This window comes from Buteo buteo, chromosome 14 (assembly GCF_964188355.1).
Source record: "Buteo buteo chromosome 14, bButBut1.hap1.1, whole genome shotgun sequence".
In the NCBI taxonomy this organism is placed as follows: Eukaryota; Metazoa; Chordata; class Aves; order Accipitriformes; family Accipitridae; genus Buteo; species Buteo buteo.
The window spans coordinates 73,169-94,868 of record NC_134184.1 but is presented as its reverse complement, the minus strand read 5'-3'; the positions used below and the strand labels follow the sequence as shown (position 1 = coordinate 94,868).

The window sequence follows — 21,700 nt, the reverse complement described above, 5'->3', positions numbered from 1 at the left end:
CTTGACATCTTTCATTTAATCACGGCAGTGCCTGCTGCTTAACTTCCCATGGGTGTTGAGGAGTTTTGTTCCGGATTTTGGTCCCCCAGCTGCGGGCCAGGTCTGGAGGAGCCGCAAGTGCGGGCAGTGAGGCTGATGGGGACGGCCCCTCCCTGGAAAGGGGGGCTGCCGGGGGAGGGGCCGGGGCGGGGCCGGTGGGAGCCGAGGCAGGAGCGGAGCGGTGGCGGGGCTGCGGCTGCCCCTCGGGAGAAGGTGAGCGGGGCCGGGCGCCCCTCGGACCGCGAACGTCGGAGGCGGGGGTGGCCCGGGGGAGGTGGGAGCTGGCGCTGCCGAGGCCGGGGGGGAGGCCTAGGGGCTCACAGGGCGGCTGGGAGAACGTGCGTGCGGGGGAGGGGGGGGGCCGGGCCGGGCCGGGCCGGGCCCCGTGGCGGGGCTGCGCAGTCGCCCAGCGGGTCCCAGGGAAAGCCCCGAGGAGGACGGCGGGGTCCGTGTCGGATGCACGGAGCAGCAGCGGGGCCCGTGCCGTGGCGGAGCGGCGGCGGCGGAGGGTGCTGCCCGGAGCCGGGCGGGGGGGGCCGCGTCGCGGCGGAGTGGCGGCGGCGGGCGCTGCCCGGAGCCGGGCGGGGGGGGGCCGCGCCGCGGCGGAGGGGCGCTGCAGGGAGCCGCAGCCGGGCGGGGGGGGCCGCGGAGCGGCGGCGGCGGGAACGCCCCGGAGCGGGGCTGGAGGCTTGGCGGGAACTGCGGCTGCGCCGGCGTTGGGGTGGGCGGAAACGGAAGCGGCTTCCCCTCGGGGTCAGGCAGCAGGGCAGGCTGCCTCCCGGGGCATGCCGGGAGCTGTAGTTTTCGCGGACTCGGCGGCCGGGCAGCAGCGCGGCTCTCGGGCGCGGCGTAGTCCTTGCTTTCGCCGCGGCCCCCGGAGTCTGACTAGGTCAGACTCAGGAGCGTTGCCGGTTTCCCGTGGTTTTCCGTGGGCCTCCCGCTGCGCCGGCTCCCCGACCAGCCGTGCGGATGCGCCGCCCGGGCGCATGCGCCGCCCTGCGTGTGGGGCAGCCCGGCGTTCGTGCGCCGGCTCCGGCCCCTCCGGCGCATGCGCCGTCCCCGGGGGCAGCGTGGCGGCGCGCAGCGGGCGAGCGCTGGGACCGCGGGTGAGGCGAGCGATCCCCTCCGGCGGGGACGGTGGCGGGGGGTGCCTCCTGCCCGCCGGCCGCCCGGGGCTGGCGGGACGGGAAGCTGCGAAGCGGCCGCCGCGGCAGGCTCCCGGTCCGCCGGAGGCGAGCCGGGCCAGGGCAGCGCCGGGCAGTTCCCCGAGAGCCGATAGAAGGGGAGAGGGGACAGAGGCGGGCACCCCCCAGGCGCGGCCAGCGGGCGCCTCCCCGAGTCGCCGGAGCTCCCTCGGCGCCTTCCCCCGGCCCCGCTCGGCCCGTGCGGCTGCCCCCAGCTCCAGCCCCTCCCCTGAAGCCTGTGCTGTAGCCGCAGGCAGCCCCCGAGCCCTGTCGTGAGGGCAGCAAGCTGGCCCTCCCATGTTCTCGAGTCTCCCTGAACGTGGGTGCCGTTAGCAGCGGCGCGGGGAACGAGCGGCGTCTGCGGAAGCCCCTGCGGAAGGAGGGGCTCCGGCCAGGGTCGAGCTATGTTAATAACGGTCACTGCTGCCTCTTTCCTTCTCCCAGAGGCCACGTTGTGAGTGCGGTTGTCCGTTCGTCCCCGGGGATGCCGTTGCCTGCAGCAGCCTCAGGCTCGCGTGGGCTGTCTCTGCCCAGCCTCCCTCTCCTCGTGGCGCAGGAGCACAGAGGGACAGGCGGAGCGCTTGCTGGCTGTGGACGGGAGCTGCTGAAGCTGGAGAGGCCAGAGAAAGGTAAAGAAGAAGAAACAGAAGGCCATCTGGCTGGCAGCTGCCTCCTGCTGCAGGCAAGAGAGAGCCTACCTCTCTGGGTGTGGGAGGATCCCTCCTCGTAGTCCACAGCAGGTCAGACCGCCAGGGTCTGTGTGCATGACCAGCAGCATGGTACGGCCATGTAGTGAGCGAGCGAGGCTACGTGTCTAGGAGGCCTCATCTCCTAAGAGCTGCGAGGCGCTCGCGTGTTCCGTTATGTGGAGGACAGCCAAGCGACTGGAGTTACAGAAGAGGAAGGGAGGAGAGAAGGAGAAAGAAGCATCTGAACTGGCAAGGTCTCCTGGCAGGTCCAAGAGCGAGAGCTGTGGTTTAAATTCCTTTCTCTGTCCTGTATTCTGGATACACTTTTACTTTCTTAGATTCTCTTGTTCCAGGTCCTTGTCCCTATGTTTTAACTTCTTCCCTCACTGTCCCATAGCCCATTGTTGTCTTTATTATTCTTTCTCTGTCTGATTCCCTGTCCCTATTCTTTATTTTCCCTCTCTCTCCCCTTTAGATCATCAGTGGTTTTGATATTTCTCAGTCTCTCTCATCTACCTCACTGTCCCCTTTTTTAATTCTTTCTTCTGCCCTATGGCTCATCACTAGTATTTGTTTTTCTCCATCTCTCTGTCTGGTACCCTCTCCCTTTTTATTAGTTTCTCCTCTCAGTCCTGTAGCCTATTGCTACCCCCCTCCCCCCGCCCCATCTCTCTCTGTCTCCCTTTTCCTACTTTTCAATCCCTCCTCTCTGCCCTGTAGCCGATCACTGTTATAGTGAGTTTGTGTGGCAAGCTGGGGCAGGGGAGTGGGCAGGGGCTGCAGGGGTGGGTTCTGTGAGAAGACAGCAGGACTTGTCCCCATATTGGGCACAGCCAGTTCCAGCTCCAAGATGGAGCTGCTACTGGTCGAAGCTGAGCCAACCAGCAACGCTGGTAGCACCTCTGTGATATTTAAGAAGGGCTAAAAAAATGCTATGCAGAAGCTGTCAGTCCTGCAAACACCAAGGTTGGTGAAGAAGGAAAAGGAGGAGGTGATCCAGGTCCTAAAGCAGATTCCCCTGCAGCCTGCAGTGAAGACCATGGTGACACAGGCTGTCCCCCTGCAGCCCACGGAGGTCCATGGCAGAGCAGATATCCACCTGCAGCCGATGGGGGACCCCTCGCCAGAGCAGGCGGATGCACCCAAAGGGGAGGCTGTGACGCTGTGGAGAGGAGCCCACACTGGAGCAGGTTTTCTGGCAGGCCCTGTGGCCCCATGGGAGTGACACCACATTGGAACAGAAGAAGAACACGAAGAAGGAAGGAGCAGCAGAGGCAACTTGTGATGAATGATTGCAATCCCCCGCTCCCTCTCCCCCTGTGCTGCTCGGTAGGAGGAGGTAGAGAAGTCAGGAGTGAAGATGAGCCCAGGAAGAAAAGAGAGGGGTGGGGGGAAGGTGTTTTTCAGATTTGTTCATATTTCTCATTATTGTACTCTGATTTTGACTGACAAAGTATTTTCCCTAAGTTGAGTCTGTTTTGCCTGTGACAGTAATTGGTGAGTGATCTCTTTGTCCTTATCTTGACCCACAAGCTTTTTTTGTTGTATTTTCTACCCTCCTGTCTTGTTGAGGAGGAGGAATGATAGAGTGGCTTGGTGGACACTTGTCAGCCAGGCAAGGTCAACCCACCAGAGTTTCCTTCTATCAGGCTCCCTGTCCCTGTTTTTTAAATCTTGCCTATGTTTCTTGTATATCATCACTTTTGAAACTTCCTGCATCTCCATCCCTATTTAAATTTTTGCATGTTTCTTAAACCCAGATGCTTTTAAAATTTTCTTGCTACTTTTCCCTCTCTTTGTCTCCCTGACCTTATTTTAATTTCTCACCTGTGTTTCTTGTACCCTGTTGCTTTTCAAATTTCGTTCTTAATGTCTCCCTCTATGCAGCTTCATGTACCTACTTTTTGATTCTTGTACTCTGTTGCTTTCAAAATTTTCTTTCTGTTTCCTTCTATCCATCTCCCTGTCTCTAGTTCTTAACTCTTCCTTCTCTGTCCTGTACGCTGTCACTTCTTACATTTTCTTTCTACATCTCCCTCTTTCTACATCTCCCTGTGCCTGTTTGTTAGTTCTTGCCTATGCTTCTTGTATGCTGTTGCTTTTTAAAATTTTTCTCTCTACCTGGCTCCCTGTTTCTTTTTTCTAGTTCTTGCTGTTTCTTCTCCTGTATCACTTGAGAATGTTTCCCTGTCCCTTGTCCTGTGTTTATCTTCCTGTCCTGCCAGTCTCTTCCCCTTCTCTCCCCTGCTTCCTATTATTTATTCCTCCATCTCCATCTCTGTTGTTCTGCTCAGTCTCTCTGCTCTTCTCTCTCTACACTGTTTTCCTGCTTCTTGTCCCTCTCTTGTTCCCAGCATCCAGTTTCCTGGCTCCCTGTCTTGCACATCTGTGTCCCTCTGTCCTTCCTCCTGCTTTTCTCTTCCCTTTTATCCCCCCATCCTGCTGCCTTTGGGCACTGAGCCTTGTAGCCAACTTATTGCCAGGATTTCTTATATGCCAGGAATTCTTATCTTAATGAATAAATTTTTCCTGCCTCCTCTGTCTCCCTGGATGTGGGTAGGTGCAGGGGCAGGGATGATGTGCTGTGGGGCTTTGGCAATGGCCCCTATTCCTGATGGGCTCCAGCTGGGTCTGGGATGGCCCCAGGTGTGGCCAGTGAGGCTGAGGATGGGGCTGGCCCTGCTGTGTGAAGGGGCTCCAGCTGTAAAGGGGGCTGCCTGGGCAGGGGAACTGACTGAGGAGGGAGTGCAGGGGGGTCTGGCTGGTAGGTGCCTGCAGCAAGGAATGGCCAGTCCCTGTGGCAAGGAAGGATCCCTCTGAGCTGTCCCTGGCCTTTGTTGGCTACATGCGTGAGCCACCGTGTATCAAAGCAAGCCTTGTGGATGAGGAGCATCGAGGCATCCACTGCGTGCTGCCGAGTACGTGAGGGTCAGGCAGCCGGCACTGGGGAGGAGGAAGGGGCAGAGGCAGAGAGAGAAGCATTGGGGCGGTGAAGGTCTCCTGCCAGCACCAGGAGCTGTGGTGAGTCACAAGTCCTATCCTCTGCATCCTGGCCCACCTCTGCCTCCCTTCCTCTGTCTCCCTCTCTGCCTGCCCACCTATGTGTATGGCTCCTCAAAACTTGTTATTCTTCTGTCAACTCTGCCCAGTACCCTGTTGCCTTTTAAATTTTTAATATGCCTCTCTCTAACCAGCTGCTTCTCCCTGTTTTTTATTTTTTTTCTGCGCTGCCTTGTACCCCATTACTTTGAAAATTTAATTTCTATGTCTTCCCCTCTCTGTCTCCCTGGCCCTATATTTTAATTCATCCCTCTCTGTCCTGTACCCAGTTGCTTGAGTCTGGCTGGGCATCGGTCAGTTGGTGGTGAGCAATTGTTTTCATTTGCTGTTTTTTTTTCCTCGTACAATTTTTTTAAAAAATAGTCTTTTTAATTATTAAACTTTTTATATCAACCCATGAGTTTCTCACATTTACCCTCCCGATTCTCCCGCTATCCCACTGTGGTAGAGTAAGTGAGCAGCTGTATGGTACTTAGTTGCCAGCCAGGGTTAAACAACAATGCTACATCTACTTTTATGAAGCTGCCTATTGCTATTTTTTAATTATTTCCTGTCTGTTGTGTACCCTGTTGCTTTGAAAATTTGCTTTCTAGGTCTGCTTTTATCCAGTTCCCTGTCTTTATTTTTTATTTTTTTTCTCTCTGTCCTGTGCCCCTGTGTCACTTTTAAATTTCCTTGATATTTCTCAGTTTTAGTTCACTGTGGCTATTTTAAAATTTTTTTTGTCCTGTACCCAATCACTTCTTAAATTTTCCCTCGATGTCTACTTGTATCGAGCTGTGTATCACTGTTTTTTAATTCTTTCCTCACTATTGTGTACCCCGTTGCTTTTTACTTTTTCTTTCTATGTCTACTTTAACCTATTCACTGTCTTTAAGTTGTTCCTGTCTGTCATGTAGCCCATCACCTTTTAAATTTTCTTCCTATGTCTGTTTGTTTAGTTAGCTGTCCCCATTTTTTAATTCTTTTGTCTCTGTCACATACCCTGTTGTGCTGGTTTTGGGTGGGATTGAGTTAATTTTCTTCCCAGTAGCTAGTATGGGGCTACATTTTGGATTTGTGCTGAAAACAGTGTTGATAATACAGGAATGTTTTTCTTATTGCTATTCATACAGTAGTTCTGGTAGAAGTTAGGTGGTATGCACAGTCTTGCTAGAAATGAAGCATAACCCCAGAGCATTTTGGCTTTTTTATAGGAAACTAAAGCACATCATTTTGATAACATTGTCATTGCATTTAATGAGCTAGTTTCTTACCTAGTTTAGAAGGGCATCTATTGTTTTCTAGCTACACCCCAGAAAAATTAAGTTTAATTCCCTACCCAGTCCTATTGCTGATGCAATAGGTGTAGCTATAGTAAAGGAGCAAGTAGTGTCATTTCCTGGAGGGGTTACTTTGTCTGTTCAGGGCTTTGCTTGCTGTAAATTTAAGGCAGGTGAGAACAGTGCTGCTGCTCCTCCAGCTGACTCTTATAACTTCCGGTGGTTTGCCCTTCCCCTTTCCCAGGTGATTGCACTAAGGGTGGTGGGCAGAGGCTCGGGGTATTTGAGCCACAGCCTCTGCTGAGGGAGCTCATTGTGCTCCTGGGTTTCTCTGGTGTTGGTGCTCAGCTCTTTCTTGAGTCCTTTGCAGCTTTGGAGCTGGCTCAGCCCTTTGGGAAGAGGTGTCTGCCTGAGGTAAGAGCTTCAGGACCAGTCAAGGTTCAGCAGCATGTGTGGTAGCAAGTAACACTTGTATGCAGCTTTTTTTTGTTTTTCCTTTCTTTTTTTCAGGTCAGTAATTTTGAGTGTTCAGGTGTAGAAAGATGGTTTAATAGTATGCATAGTTTGTTGTTTGTTTTTTTTTTTAAATTCTTCATGCATTTTGTTTTCCTGGAATTCCCAGCTTTATTGAAAAAGGAACCTTGTTTTTTTCACCAGTTCTGCTGTATGCTGTGTAAGTTGCTGATATATCTCTTAATGAGACCGATGGTGACATTGTTTAGCAGGGGTCAGGGTCAGTATCTTGTATGCATTTGTATATGGAGTTTTAGTATTTCTGAAGCAAGCAGAAGGGCCGTGATGCACAGTGCCCTTCAGGGTTTGGGATGCCTTTCCTCATTGCCCACAGAATGCCACGTTGTCCCTAGAACCTTTGCAGCTTATGGCAGGCCCCTCGTAGATTACAAGCCTTGGGACTTGACTTTATTTTGTGGGGATGTAGCAGAGCTCAGAGTCTCTGGGAAGCTGTAGGTTAGGAGGTGCCCCTAGAATTTGGGATGTGGCTCAGAAGAGCGGCTCCTGAGGAGTAGCCACTGAAGGGGGTTCAGGGGTGCGAATCGAGGGCAGGAGGTGTCAGGAAGCAGTGGGGTTCCTTTCCTGACAGTTGAGGAGAAGAAAAGAGGTTTCTAAAGTTTTGGGACTGCTGGGGAAAGGGAGGAGGGTTCACCAGCCCTTCTCAGAGGAGTTTTGCAGTTGGATTTGGATGTCATAGAATCATAGAATGGTTTGGGTTGGAAGGCACCATAAAGATCCTCTAGTTCCCTCACCCCGCAATGGGTAGGGACACCTTCCGTGAGACCAGGTTGCTCAAAGCCCCATCTGACCTGGCCTTGAATGCTTCCAGGGAGGGAGCATCCACAGGTTCTCTGGGCAACGCGTTCCAGTGCCTCGCCACCCCTAGTGAGAAACGTCTTCCTAACGCCTAAACTAAATGTACCCTCTTTAGGGCTGAAGTTGTTACCGCCTTGTCCTATTGCTGTACACCCTTGTAAAAAGTCCCTCTGCAGGTTTCTTATAGGCACCCTTTACGTACCGTGAAGTCTGCTATAAGGTCTCCGGTCTGCTATAAGCTGCATGCCGGTGAGGGGTCCGAGAAGGTGAGGCGGTCGTCGGCCGGGTCGGTGTTGAATAGCTAAGTGTTATGGGGCTGCTCGGTTAAGCATTTACCTTCCGTTCTGGAGGCGTTGTGTGGGCTATCTTTGAATTGGATGAGCGTTTGAGGTGAGCTGTGGATTAGTGAGGAGGAGCGTGGGGCCGATGACTTCTCGCGAGCGCCATGCTAACTTGGTGTCTCTTGGTACCTTAGGTACCACGAGTGATGACGGCTGCAGGGTCTGACTCTGAAATGAGTGGGGAAGCAAACACGGTGGGACTTGTGAGGAGGGGGGAGTTGGGGAAGTAGTTGGCGTTGGCCAGCGGGATGCTTACTCCCCTTTCTGATTTGTGGGTTTTTTTTGTTGTTTGTTTGTTTGTTTCATTGCAGATGTTGAAGATCAATGTGTCCCCTTGAAGAACATCCTGGTTAGCCCGTGTGGTTTTGTGGAGGATGGATTCGGATCCTCGGCCCTCTGAAAGCTAAGTTGAGGGCCCCGGGCTGGGGAGCAGCTGGGAGGAAGGGACGAAGCTGGGAATTGCCGGGAGGGGTTTTACAGTCAGCGCAGGAGAGAGGACCGTCTCAAAGCAGTCGCCTTTGCGCAGGCGAAGGGAGTGGGTTGCTCTTCAGCACGAGACCAGCGTGTGCCGGGCAGGGCGGTTCCGGCCTGTGTCTGTGGTGGCGCGCGGTTTGTGTAGTCTGTCCTCCGTGGCTTAGACCTTCCTCAGATCTCAATGTCCTCGTCGCGCTTTGTGCCGGGGGAGCACGGCACACGCTTTAGGCACCGTCCCTAGGGTCTCGAATGCTCTTGCTCATCGGCCCGGTGCCAATCGGGTGCTTCTTTTCTTGCGTTCGGAGCTCTAAAGCACGGATCGGTCTCGGCAGATTCCAGTCGGTTCTTTTTGCGGCGTTCTTTCGGGCCGCTTTGGCAGCTCCGCTCTCTAGCTGTCCGTTTTCTCGGACTGGGAGTTCTTCCCCGCATCTTGACGTTCCTAGGTCTTGATGACAGGCTTCTGGCGCATCCATCATCTCGGTTTTGATGGTACCATCTTGTAACAGGCCGTTACGTTGGACTCCTCGGGGGGTCTGCCGTACAGCCTCCTCGCCTCGGCATTTTGGACCCTGTAGGTCATCTTGCTGGACGGCACCTCCCGCCCGGGAGTCATTCTTCTTGCCGAGAGTCTTCTCTCTGAATCACCTTGTCTGTACTGTTCTGTTCTGTCTTGTGTTGGTGTGTGCACAGGTGTGTTTGGCTTGGAGCCGCCCTGCCCGGGGCTGTAGAGTCGGCGGTAGGTGGAACAGCGATAAGAGTCTATGGGTGAAACGTTGATTTGCTTTAATTGTTTAGGCAAGGGTTGTACAGTCATCTGGGATCGAGTAGGCATTGGTGGGCTGTGCGGACAGCAATGTTGAGATTTCTTTATGGCAATGATTGTAGGCCTGTGGCAGAGGCTGTTGAGGGGTGGTGAAGTGGATTTGAGCCTCTAAGGTGTTGAGGCTTGCATGTGATGGGCTTAAAGTTTGGCCCTGTTTTTTTTTGTTGGTTTTGTTTTTTGTTTTTTAAAAAATGGCTGGTTGTAGGTGGAGTACTGGTATTCCTAGATGGAATCAAGATCTCTGGAGTTGTTAGGCTCTTGCTCCGCATCCAGGCTGACTCGTTCAATATGGGTTTTTTTTCAGATGTGGAGAGGCAAGATGTGTGCCCCAGAGCGATGGAGGAGGGGAGCGGAGCGCCGTAAGGAGGTGGGTCTGCGAGTGGAGTCGGAGGGAAGATGGGGCCGGTGGCTCTATGACTAGCTGATGGGGTTCTGGTTTTCTTTTATTTGGAAGGTGCGAAGCAAGGAGCGAAGCGGGCCATCGGCACCGGAGGTGTCTCGGGCAAGGTGAGCCGTGACTACTGGGTTAAAGAAACCGTTCCTTTGGAGGTGTCGCATTGTTGGCAAAGTTGGAAGCGTCCCTTGTTTGTTTTTTGCAGGTAGTACGCGTGCTTTGACGTGGCAAGCTCTCGGTGACGGAGCAGGGTAGTTGAGCGGCCAAGGTAAAGCAGAGGGAGTTGGGAATCGGTCCGGGCAGGCTCAGGGTTTCGGGCAGGCTCAGGGTTTCGGGCGGCCTCCCGGCACGCGTCTTCTGCTTTGGTTTTTGCAGGTGGCGCACGCAGCCTCAGAGGAGCTGTGCCGCAGGCCACCAAGGAGTTTGAGAAGGTGAGGTGGTTGTGGGCCGAGTTGGTGTTGAATATCAATTATTACGCGGTTGCTTGGTTAAGCATTTATCTTTTGTGTTGCAGGCGCTGTGCGGGCCGCCTTTGGATCTGGATGAGCGTTCGAGGCGAGCCGTGGATTAGGGAGGAGGAGAATGGGCCCGGTGAGTCTCACGACTGCTGTGCTAGTTTTGTGCGTCTTGCTGTCTCGGGTACCCTGAGTGACGATGGCCGCAGGGTCTGACTCTGGAATGAGCAGGTAAGCGTAACGCTGTGGCGTGTGTGATTAAGTGGGGGGTTGGGAAAGTAGGAAAGTAGTTGGTGTTGGCTGATAGGTTACTTGCTGCCTCTTCTGATTTTGTTGCCTTTTTTCTTTTTTTTTTTTTTTTTTTGTCTTCACTGCAGATGATGAAGAGGAACCTGGCGACTGCTGGATCGTCCCAGTTGGCCCACGCGATTTTTGCGGAGGATGGATTCGTATTCTTGGCCCTCTGAAAGCTAAGCTGAGGGACCCGGGCTGGGGAGCGGCTGGGAGGAAGGGACGAAGCTGGGAATTGCCGGGAGGGGTTTTACAGTTAGCGCAGGAGAGAGGACCGTCTCAAAGCAGTCGCCTTTGCGCAGGCGAAGGGAGTGGGTTGCTCTTCAGCACGAGACCAGCGTGTGCCGGGCAGGGCGGTTCCGGCCTGTGTCTGTGGTGGCGCGTGGTTTGTGTAGTCTGTCCTCCGTGGCTTAGACCTTCCTCAGATCTCAATGTCCTCGTCGCGCTTTGTGCCGGGGGAGCACGGCACGCGCTTTAGGCGCCGTCCCTAGGGTCTCGAATGCTCTTGCTCATCGGCCCGGTGCCAATCGGGCGCTTCTTTTCTTGCATTCGGAGCTCTAAAGCACGGATCGGTCTCGGCAGATTCCAGTCGGTTCTTTTTGCGGCGTTCTTTCGGGCCTCTTTGGCAGCTCCGCTCTCTAGCTGTCCGTTTTCTCGGACTGGGAGTTCTTCCCCGCATCTTGACGTTCCTAGGTCTTGATGACAGGCTTCTGGCGCATCAATCGTCTCGGCTTTGACAGTACCATCTTGTAACAGGCCGTTACGTTGGACTCCTCGGGGGTCTGCCATACAGCCTCCTCGCCTCGGCGTTTTGGACCCTGTAGGTCATCTTGCCGGACGGCACCTCCCGCCCGGGAGTCATTCTTCTTGCTGAGAGTCTTCTCTCTGAATCACCTTGTCTGTACTGTTCTGTTCTGTCTTGTGTTGGTGTGTGCACAGGTGTGTTTGGCTTGGAGCCGCCCTGCCCGGGGCCGTAGAGTCGGCGGTAGGTGGAACAGCGATAAGAGTCTATGGGTGAAATGTTGATATGTCTCGATTGCTAGCATTGAGGGTTAAAAGATTTTTGAGTCATTGCATGCCAGTAGGGGAGTGGATTGCAAGTGGATTGTGAGGTAGAATATAGTAAGGTGGTAATTGGGTGTGGGTGTTAATATTGTTTATGTGGACACTTTGTGGTAAGCTTCTAGAAATGGTTAAGGTATTGAGTTTTTTGTTTTTGGAATCGGTGAGAAGCAGGTGTTTGGAGCTGTGGAAGATTTCTTTTTATGCCGAGGGTGAAGTGCGTGTTCAAGAGTTTTGTGTGTTGGTTTTGCAGGTGATCATAGGCCACGAGGCATTTGAAGGAACCTCACCTTTAGGCGATGTGGCTGCTACGGAGGTTGGACTGTGACATGTGCCACTATGAAAGCTAAGTATCTGGTTGAAAATCTGTGTATGGTGCAGATGGTGTGTGTTGAAGCGTTGCTGTAATGGAAGGGTAGTTTGTGGGGAGCTTGGAAGGCGGTTGGGCTGGGGCTGGGGGTTTTGCAGGCAGGGTGATTATTGAGGTCCTCGGTGCTGCAAGTAAGGGGCGATGGCCACTTGACACCCTTTGGCTGCAGGATGGGTTAGTTGAGAGTGAGGGCTAGTGTGCATGTGATCTGAATGAGTGGTGTGTTGTGAATGTGCGTAACTTTGTGGGGTTACGTGGTTTAGCTTTTCAGTGGTCTCTTGCAGGGTGGATGTAGAGATGTTTGTTAGGCGATTAGGAAAAAATAAAATACAATTAGAATAAAAAATCCCCAGCCAGTGGATTTTTTTTTTTTTTTTCCCCCCAGTCCTGGCTGCTTTGTGAGGCGATGTTCATGGCCAGTGTTCAGACGGGGGTCTGGGTCAGGCCGGGGTTTTGGCAGGCAGGGTGATTTTTGAGACCCCTGGTGCTGCAGACACAGGGCAATGGCCCCTTGAGGGTGGCAGGCTGTTGGATGGATGAGTTGAGAGCGAGGGCCGGTGTGCATGTGATGTCAATGCGTAGTGTGTTGTGAATGTGTGTAACCTTGTAGGGTTATGTGTTTTGACTTTTTAATGTTTTTTTCCTTTCAGGTTGTACAGGTGAGATGTTTTCTAGGGAATTAGAATTGAAAAAAAAAATACAGTTAGAATAAAAACAAACCCTAGCTGGGGGATTTTTTTTCCCCCCAGTCAGGTGTGTTTTGGTCCCCCCCCCCCCCCCCCCCCCCGTCCTGGTGCTCTGTGAGGCGATGTTCATTGCCAATGTTCGGATGGGGGTCAGGCTCGGGCCGGGGTTTTGGCAGGCAGGGGGATTTTTTTCTAGGCTCCCGGGAACGGCACTCCCCTGGAACATGGTCATTGCCAATTAGCGCAGGGAATTATGTTGGTCAGCAGATGGTCTTTGGAAGATAGTTGAGGATTTTGCGGGCGAAGGGTGGGGGGAGTTGGACTAGATGGCCAGCATAGAGTAGGCCAGGGTTGTGAAGTGTGTGAGTGTAACTGTATTTTTCCTTGGTGTGTTTGTAAAATATTTGGGTGCTCTTTGTAGTTTGCGATGTAATGATATTTTTCGATTTTTGTTTTTGTGCCTAGGTGTGGAAGTGGACAGTCTGTGAAGAGGAGCAGAGCTAACTCGTTTTCTACTTGAGAACAGGGATTGTGAAGGTAACATAACCTCGGGGAGGAAAACTTCTGGACGTGCAGCAACGGCCATAATGGCAGTGAGGAATGTGGAAAAGACTGATAGGTTGGAACATGGTCTGTAGATTCAGAACATGGTCTGTAAACTCTGTATTTAAATACCCGGTGAAACAACAATAAAAAGCAGTAGGATATGGTACTGTCCCTGGGTGTAATCAAGTAAAAAAATAAAAAATTTACTATTATGTTGGAAGCCATTTTATACTGCAATTTTTGAAGTTACTGTTGTACAAATGTATTCTGGAACTGTATTGTAAAAATGTAAAGTTGCTATTGTGAAACTGTATTGTAAAACTTGAAAGTTGGTATTGTGAAACTTGCATGTTGCTTCTGTGAAACTTGAACGTTGATATTGTGAAGTTGCTACTGTGGCACGTGGAAGTTGCTACTGTGGCACGTGGAAGTTGCTACTGTGGCACGTGGAAGTTGCTACTGTGGCACGTGGAAGTTGCTACTGTGGCACGTGGAAGTTGCTACTGTGGCACGTGGAAGTTGCTACTGTGGCACGTGGAAGTTGCTACTGTGGCACGTGGAAGTTGCTACTGTGGCACGTGGAAGTTGCTACTGTGGCACGTGGAAGTTGCTACTGTGGCACGTGGAAGTTGCTACTGTGGCACGTAAATTTAAAACAAAAGAGCAGTAGCAGATGGCTCAGGCTCTGGGAGTAAAGAGTTATAAAACAAAGGTAAAAAATTTACTTCCAGGGCAGAAGCCCTTTCCTACTGCCACTTTGCAGTACTGCTGCGCTTCACCTCAGATTTTGCAGTACTGTAGTGCTTAAGTTTAGATTTTGCAGTACTGCTGTGTTTAACTGAGAAAGTGACAGTACTGCTGCGCTTAAACTTAATTTTAAGTTCAAAAGTAAACATTTTTAAAAAAAAGCAGTAGAAATTGGTAGACTTTCTGGGAGCAAAGAGTTAATAAAAAGCAAACCAGAAAACACTTGCTCCTGGGCAGGAAGCCAATTTCTACTGCTGCACCAAACTTACATATTCTTAATTTTTTTTTTTTATAGATTTTCTACACCTTCCCCACCCACCTACCACTTCCTGAGGTAAGTTCACCCCCAAGCACCCACCCCTGGTGTTAGTGGGCTTCCCCCCAGCACCTGCCCTGGGATTAGCAGGCCCTGCCCCAGCACCAGTCCCCTAATTAGCAGCCCCCCCCTGTAGGTAATCCTTCCCCAACCCCCACCCCCTAATTAGGAGCGCTGCCCCCACTACCTACTCCTTCCCTGAGCCCCACCCCCTACTTTGCACACCTCTACACCCCCCCAATGCAATAATTAGAGTAAGCTAGAACTCTCCCCATAGTAATCAATGAGGGTAATAGCTGCCCCGTGCCCCACCCCTCCAGTTTTAGTTAGCTCAAGGTAGGGTTAGGGTACCATTGGGACCCAGAACCCCACCCTAACCCTATTGCGGGGGTACCCCCACATTACACCCCCCAGTGCTCTACGGTTAGGGGACTTCTTAGACATAGAACCCCACCCTAACCCCACTGGGGAACCCCTAATTAGGCCCCCCTAATCTGCAGGGCTATGGTTAGGGGGGCTAGGGTTAGTGGTCCCTGGAGTCAGGGGTCCCTGCATTTGCAGGCACTCTAGACCCCAGGGACCCATAACCCTAGACTGCCCTAACCATACCCAGAACACCCCTAACCCTAGCATTGCAGAACCCCAGGCTCCACTACCCCTACTCCCTGGAAACCCTACTGTAGAGGAACCCTAACAAGGGTTACACCCAGTGGGCAGGGCCTCACCAGAGAGTGGTATGAGTGGTGGGACAGCGCCCTCTGGTGGCTGGATGTGGGTTTGGGATTAGGGCTGTTAGTGTTTAGGTTTGGGGTTAGGGTGACAGGTTAGGGTGTTGGCTTCGGGGCCAAGGTCAAATGTCACTGGGGTCCGGGGTCAAAGGTCACAGTGCTGAGGGTAAAAGTGGAGGTCAGGGGTCATGGACTCAAGGTCAAAGGTTTAGGATTAGGTTGTCAGTTTAGGGGATAGGGTTAGGGTGTCAGGTTAGGGTTAGGGTGCCAGGTTAGGTTGTGAGCTTAGGTTTAGGGTGATAGGGTTAGGGTGTCGGATTAGGGTTAGGCTTACTGGTAAGAGTTTAGCATCAGGTTGTTGGGGTAGTGTTAGTGTGTCCGGTTAGGGGGTTAGGGTTACTGTGTCATGTTAGTGTTAGGGTTAGCGTGTTAGGGTTAGGCTTAGGGATTAGGGTTAGGGGTAGAGGTAGGGGTTAGGGTGTTGGGTTAGGGTTTCGTCTTAGGGTTACGATGTCGGGTTAGGGTGTCGTGTTAGGGGTTAGAGTGTCAGGTTAGGGTTTCAGGTTAGGCTTGGGTGTCAGGTTAGGGTAGGCTTAGGGCATCAGGTTATGGTTAGGGGTTAGGGTTTGGGTGTCGGGTTAGGGTTAGTGTGTTAGGGTTAGGGATTAGAGTTCGGGGTTATGCTTAGCGGTAGGGGTTAGTGTTAGGGGTTAGTCTTTAGGGTTAGGCTCAGGGTGTTGGGTTAGGGTGTCGGGTTATGGTTAGGTTGTCAGTTTAGGGTTAGGCTCAGGGTGTCGGGTTAGGGTGTCAGGTTAGGGTTAGGCTTAGGGTGTCGGATTAGGGTTAGGGTGTCAGGTTAGGTTGTGAGCTTATGGTTAGGCTGTCAGGTTAGGGTTACTGTTAAGGGTTTAGTGTTAGGTTGTTGGGTTAGTGTGTCACGTTAGGTTTAGGGTGTTGCGTTAGGGTGTCCGGTTAGGGGGTTAGGGTTAGCGTGTCTGGTTAGGGTGTTGGGTTAGGGTTAGAGTTAGTCACACCATTAGGGTTAGGAGTATGCTTTGTCACAGCATTAGGATTAATGTCAGTCACACTGTTAGGGTTAGGGGGTGAGGATTAGGGTTAGGTTAGGTTGAGGGTCGTTAGGGTTTAGGGTTAGGGCTTGGGTTAGGTTTAGGGGTTAGGGCAGTGGGTTAGGGGTTAGGGTAGCGGGTTAGGGCAGTGGGCATGGCCATTAGGGTTAGGGAGTGATTAGGGTTAAGGGTTAGGGAACCGTTAGGGGTTAGGGTTAGGGCCGTGTGTGTGCGTGGCCATTAGGTTTAGGTTAGGGATAGGGGGAGGGGGGGTTAGGGTTAGTTATTAGGGTTAGGGTGGTTAGGGGTTAGGGCCATTAGGGTTAGGGTCGTGTGTGTAGCCAGTAGGGGTAGCGGTTAGGGTTGGGAGGGAGGGTTAGGGCCGTTAGGGGGGTTAGGGTTAGGGCAGTGGGTTAGGGCTATTAGGGTTAGGGTCGTGTGCGTGTAGCCGTTAGGGTTGCGTGTGTGTGTAGCTATTAGGGTTAGGTTAGGGGTTAGAGCAGCAGGTTAGGGTTGCGCACGTAGCCACTACCGTTAGGGTCGTGCATGTGTGTAGCCATTAGGGTTAGGTTAGGGTTAGTATCGGGTTAGGGTGGGTTAGGGGTTAGGGTAGCAGGTTAGGGCTATTAGGGCTAGGGTCGTGCACGCGTGTGTATAGCCATTACCGTTAGGGTCGTGTGTGCGTAGCTATTAGGGTTGGGTTAGGGTAGCAGGTTAGGGCCGCGCGTGCGTGTAGCTGTTAGGGTTGCGCGTGTGTAGCTTACTAGGGTTGGGGGTTAGGGTTAGTATTGGGTTAGGGCTGTTAGGGTCGCGTGTGTGTGTAGCTTATTAGGGTTAGGTTAGGGTTGGGGGTTAGGGCTAGTATTGGGTTAGGGCTGTTAGGGTCGCGTGTGCGCAGCCATTAGGGTTAGTTTAGGGTGGGTTAGGGGGTTAGGATTAGGGTTAGCAGTTAGGGTTAGTCATGTTTAGAGTTAGGATCATGGTTATTAGGGTTAGATTAGGGATTAGGGTTAGGTTAGGGGTTAGTCATTAGGGTTAGGGGTTGTGGTAGGGTTAGGGTTTAGTTGTTAGGGGTTAGGGTTAGGTTAGGGGTTAGTTGTTAGGGGTTGGGGTAGGGTTAAGGTTTAGTCATTAGGGTTAGGGGTTGTGGTAGGGTTAGGTGTTAGTCATTAGGGTTAGGTTAGGTGTTAGTCATTAGGGTTAGGGCTTGTGGTAGGGTTAGGGGTTAGTCCTTGGGGGTTAGGGTTTGGGTTAGGGGTTAGTCATTAGGGTTAGGGGTTAGGGTTAGGCTTAGGTTAGGGGTTGTGGTAGGGTTAGGGGTTAGTCATTAGGGTTAGGGTTATGGTTTAGGGTTAGTTTAGGGGTTAGTTATTAGTATTAGGGGTTGTGGTAGGGTTAGGGGTTAGTCATTAGGGTTAGGGGATAGGGTTAGGGGTTGGGGTTATGGTTTAGGGTGAGGTTAGGGGTTACTCATTAGGGTTGGGGTTGTGGTATGGTTAGGGGTTAGGCTTAGGGGTTAGTTGTTAGGGTTAGGGGTTGGGGTTATGGTTTAGGGTTAGGTTAGGGGTTAGTTGTTAGGTTTAGGGATTGGGGTTATGGTTTAGGGTTAGGTTAAGGGTTAGTCTTTAGGGTTAGGGGTTGTGGTGGGGTTAGGGTTTAGTCATTAGGGTTAGGGGTTAGTCGTTAGGGATTCGGGTTAGGGGTTGTGGTAGGGTTAGGGGTTAGTCATTAGGGTTAGGGCTTGGGGTTATGGTTTAGGGTTAGGTTAGGGTTTAGTCTTTAGCATTAGGGGTTGTGGTATGGTTAGGGGTTAGGGTTTAGGGTTAGGTTAGTGGTTCGGCATTAGGGTTAGGGTTTGTGGTAGGGTTAGGGGTTAGTCATTAGGTTTAGGGGTTAGGGCTTAGGTTTTAGGGTTAGGTTAGGGGTTAGTCATTAGGGTTAGGGTTTGTGCGTAGGGTTAGGTGTTAGTCCTTAGGGTTAGGGGTTAGGGTTTGGGTTAGGGGTTAGTCATTAGGGTTAGGGGTTGTGGTAGGGTTAGGGGTTAGGCTTAGGTTAGGGATTGTGGTAGGGTTAGGGGTTAGTCATTAGGGTTAGGTTAGGGGTTAGTCATTAGCGTTAGGGGTTGTGGTAGGGTTAGGGGTTAGTCGTTAGGCTTAGGGGTTAGGGTTAGGGGTTATGGTTTAGGGTTAGGTTAGGGCTTAGTTATTAGGGTTAGGGGTTGTGGTAGGGTTAGGGGTTAGTCATTAGGTTTAGAGGTTAGGGTTAGGCTTATGGTTTAGGATTAGGTTAGGGCTTAGTTATTAGGGTTAGGGGTTGTGGTAGGGTTAGGGATTAGTCATTAGGGTTAGGGTTTGGGCTTAGGTTTTAGGGTTAGGTTAGGGGTTGGTCAATAGGGTTAGGGGTTGTGGTAGGGTTAGGGGTTAGGCTTAGGGTTAGCGTTACAGTTAGGGGTTAGGGTTAGGGCTAAGGTTAGGGTTAGGGTTAGGGCTAGGGTTAGGGTTAGGAGTTAGGGTTAGGGTTTCTATTAGGTTAGTTTTAAGGGCTAAGGTTAGTCTTAAGGTTAAGGTTGGGTTATGGTTAGGATTAGGGTTAGGGTACGACTTAGGGTTAGGGCTAGGGTTACGGTTAGGGGTTAGGCTTAGGGTTAGTGTTATGGTTAGGGTTAGGGCTAAGTTTAGGGTTAGGGCTAGCATTAGGGTAAGAGTTAGGGTTAGGTTAGGGTTAGGAGTTAGGGTTAGGGTTTGTATTAGGTTAGTTTTAAGTGCTAAGGTTAGTCTTAGGGTTAAGGTTGGGTTAGGGTTAGGATTAGGGTTAGGGTATGACTTAGGGCTAGGGTTAGGGCTAGAGTTAGGGTTAGGGTTTAGGGTTATGGTTAGGTGTCGGGGGATGCAATGAGCCTACGGAATTCCTGACAGTTTGAGAACAGCGCGACCTTGAGCAGCTTGTAGCGTATCCTTGAGAGTCTGGTAAGATCCGAGAAGACCAGTACAAAAACAAGATAGCGATTAGAAGAACCGTCCTAACGAACTCACCAATCATGAATTGTTAGTTACTAACCAAACCAATCATATACTAATACATACTCAAAAGAAGGGTATAAAAAGGTGTGTTAGAACAATAAAGTAGCTATTTTGCGTGATCTATTACTTGTCGTGTGTGTCTCTACTGCGACAAATGGTGACCCCGATGGGTCTGAGCGAACAGATCATTTAAAGGCAATAAATCCAGCACTAGCAAGAAGTATACCAGCGGTGACGAGAGCTGCGAAAGAGTATACGGGCAGCGAGACAAGCTGCGGAGACAGAGCCCGGTGAAGCTGAGAGCAGTGGAATCTGCCTGGTCCGGACCTGAGCCTGGACACCTAATAAGGTGAGCTACCGTGTACAAAACTGTTAGAATGGGGCAGCAATTAATAAAAGAAAAGGAGATGATTTTGTCTACCTGGAGAGCCCTATTAAAAAGAAAAGGGGTTAAAACCCCAGAACAAGGCTTGAAAAGGATTTTACTATGGTGTAGGATGCAAGGCTTTCAAGCCACAACAGTTATTGCGTTTAGTGTGGGTGCATGGCAATCTGTGGCCTTGAAAACGTTTGATGAGATTTCTAAAGGACAGAAAGAGCTGTGCGAGTTGGCGGTCGGATGGCATTTACTAACTGAGACTCTGAAAGAACGGAAAGCAGAATGTGATGCGAATGATTGGCAAAAGAAAGCTGAGCACTCTGGTAATGTTAGCAATGAAAATGTTTCTGCTCAAGTAACAGCTGCAGCTAATGCTGCAATCTCAGCAGTTGCGGGCAGAATACGCCTCATGGGCAAAATCAGATCATACCCTTATTCACCTCCTCCTCCTCCTACGCCATTAATTACTTTACCGGGCGATGAGGGGCCCTCCTCACCTACTGGTGCGGCTGCAGAAGGGGTGACTCCATCAGCCCCCCCCGAGGAGAATGATGTGGCGATTAACACCGAGCCGGACAGTGTGGGCCGTACTGAAATTGAGGGCCGAAAGGACGGTGAGAGTCACACTGAATGCGAGGGCCGAATGGAAAGTGAGAACCGAAATGAAACTGAGGCAGAAAAATCTCTAATTGACACTATGCGATCTCTGCAGCTCACAGATAAAACCATACTGAAGGAACCCCTGCTGGGGGCTCTCCCTCCATCCACAATAACTGTGGTCTCGAGATCCCCTGATCAGTTCTGGGAGGGAGTTCGAAAATATGCTGCCGACTCTGGCAACTGGGATCTAGTAGAACGCCTCAGCCCGTGCTCTCTAACACCGGCGTTTCTCAAGCCTCTAGATAAAGCAGCAGAGGCTCCTGTTACGTTTCCTGTTTTCAGAGCTGCTCCAGGCACAAACCGGCACGATGAGCACAATCCAATCGGCTGGAGAGTAGTGCAGGATTTGCAGAACAGAGTACAAAAATACGGAATCAATTCTCCTGAGGTGATGCAACTTATTCGTGTAATCAGCATAGATCTGCTGTGTCCATATGACATTATGCATCTAGCACAAGTGCTGTTTCAGCCCGTACAATTGCAAATATTTCAATCTACTTGGAGGCAGATGGCATGCACAGCAGCACAGCATAATTTCCGACTGCTACAGGGTGACCTGATATTAGGTCTTGGAGAGGATGCTTTGCTTGGTGCAGGGCAGTATAGTAGCCCTCAGCTGCAGGCTACATGGCCTCCGATGGCTCTCGAACAAGCACACAATATAGGCCTTATGGCAATAAAGCGACCCATGGACGTGGCAGCTCCGAAGCGAAAATATGCCACTATCCACCAAGGCCCCACAGAACCCTTTTTACAATTTGTAGAAAAAATATCTGCTGCCCTGGAAAAACAGGTAGAAGATGAGGTCTTAAGGCAAATTCTATGTAAACGGTTAGCAAGAGATAATGCTGATAAGGACTGTCAAAAGATCATACAGGCTTTACCAGGAGATCCTTCTGTCCCTGACATGGTAGCTGCATGTTCTAAAGCTGGGACACTGGAATACACGGTGACCACCATAGCCAATACTATGAGAAATTCTGGAAAGTGCTGTGGGTGTGGCAGTGAAGGGCACATCAATGTAACTTCTCCACACAAAACATCACCAGATCAAATTTGCACGATGGTTTCGACCCCCTACCCACCAGTATTAATCCCTAAAGGTACTCATATTGCTCAACTTGTTCCTTTTTCGAGTTCTATTTCAAGAGCAGGATAGCACCTGCGATGCGATGGAGGCTTCGGCTCTACGGGACCCCCTCAGTTCTGCTGGTCTCGGACTGTCTTGTCATCCCGACCACGTGATGTGCACGCTGTTGAATCACGGAAGATCGCCAACTACAGTAAGGCTTGCAGGGCTCCTGGACGCCGGAGCCGATGTGACTATTACTGCTGATTGTGGCTGTCCACCTGGCCCACAGAGGAGGCTGGTTTGGGAGTAGTGGGGCTGGGAGGCTCTGCGCGAGCAAAGACGGCAGACACACCAGTTCTGATTACCGATCCTGAGGGCTAACAAGCAGTTATTAAACCATATGTGACGGCAGCTCCCCTCAATTTATGGGAGAGGGATTGCTTGTCGCAGTGGGGGGTGAGAATTACCACGGATTTTTAACGGGGGCCACTGTGCTGCAGGGTGTTAGACAACCCACGCTTGTTTTAACCTGGTTAACAAATAACCCTGTGTGGGTGGATCAGTGGCCCCTACTAATTGAAAAATTAAAGGCCCTGCAAGAATTGGTAGCAGAACAACTAGCTGCCGGACACGTTGCACCATCTCACAGTCCATGGGATACTCCAGTGTTTGTGATAAAAAAAATCAGGACAATGGTGATTTTTGC

At 51.5% G+C, this 21,700-nt stretch overlaps 1 protein-coding gene across 7 annotated transcripts; it reads left to right on the top strand.

The window, feature by feature from the left end:
* The first annotated feature begins 37 nt into the window (after positions 1 to 37).
* On the top strand, positions 38 to 21,289 carry LOC142039433 (uncharacterized). Of its 7 annotated transcripts, XR_012652883.1 has the most exons (11): positions 38 to 252; positions 1,668 to 1,852; positions 9,506 to 9,568; positions 9,656 to 9,708; positions 9,971 to 10,026; positions 10,110 to 10,186; positions 10,428 to 10,520; positions 11,657 to 12,996; positions 14,048 to 14,086; positions 19,092 to 19,232; positions 21,060 to 21,289. XR_012652883.1 is itself a non-coding variant. In XM_075045850.1 (7 exons), the coding sequence occupies exons 1-6, from the start codon at positions 49 to 51 to the stop codon at positions 10,164 to 10,166; spliced, it is 618 nt and encodes a 205-aa protein (XP_074901951.1). In that variant the 5' UTR covers positions 38 to 48; the 3' UTR covers positions 10,167 to 10,186; positions 11,657 to 13,370. The 7 variants fall into 7 exon arrangements, 1 of the variants encoding a protein (XP_074901951.1); XR_012652887.1 differs by lacking the exons at positions 14,048 to 14,086; positions 19,092 to 19,232; positions 21,060 to 21,289 and adding an exon at positions 8,216 to 8,253 and having other exon boundaries at positions 11,657 to 13,368; XR_012652882.1 differs by lacking the exons at positions 14,048 to 14,086; positions 19,092 to 19,232; positions 21,060 to 21,289 and having other exon boundaries at positions 11,657 to 13,372.
* The last annotated feature ends 411 nt before the right edge of the window (positions 21,290 to 21,700 follow it).

Bases quoted from the DNA above. Each gene is read 5' to 3' on its own strand.
- LOC142039433 (XM_075045850.1), top strand. From the start codon at position 49: ATGGGTGTTGAGGAGTTTTGTTCCGGATTTTGGTCCCCCAGCTGCGGG. The intron at 253-1,667 runs GTGAGCGGGGCC...TCCTTCTCCCAG, and splicing joins CGGCTGCCCCTCGGGAGAAG to AGGCCACGTTGTGAGTGCGG. The intron at 1,853-9,505 runs GTAAAGAAGAAG...GTTTTTTTTCAG, and splicing joins GCTGGAGAGGCCAGAGAAAG to ATGTGGAGAGGCAAGATGTG.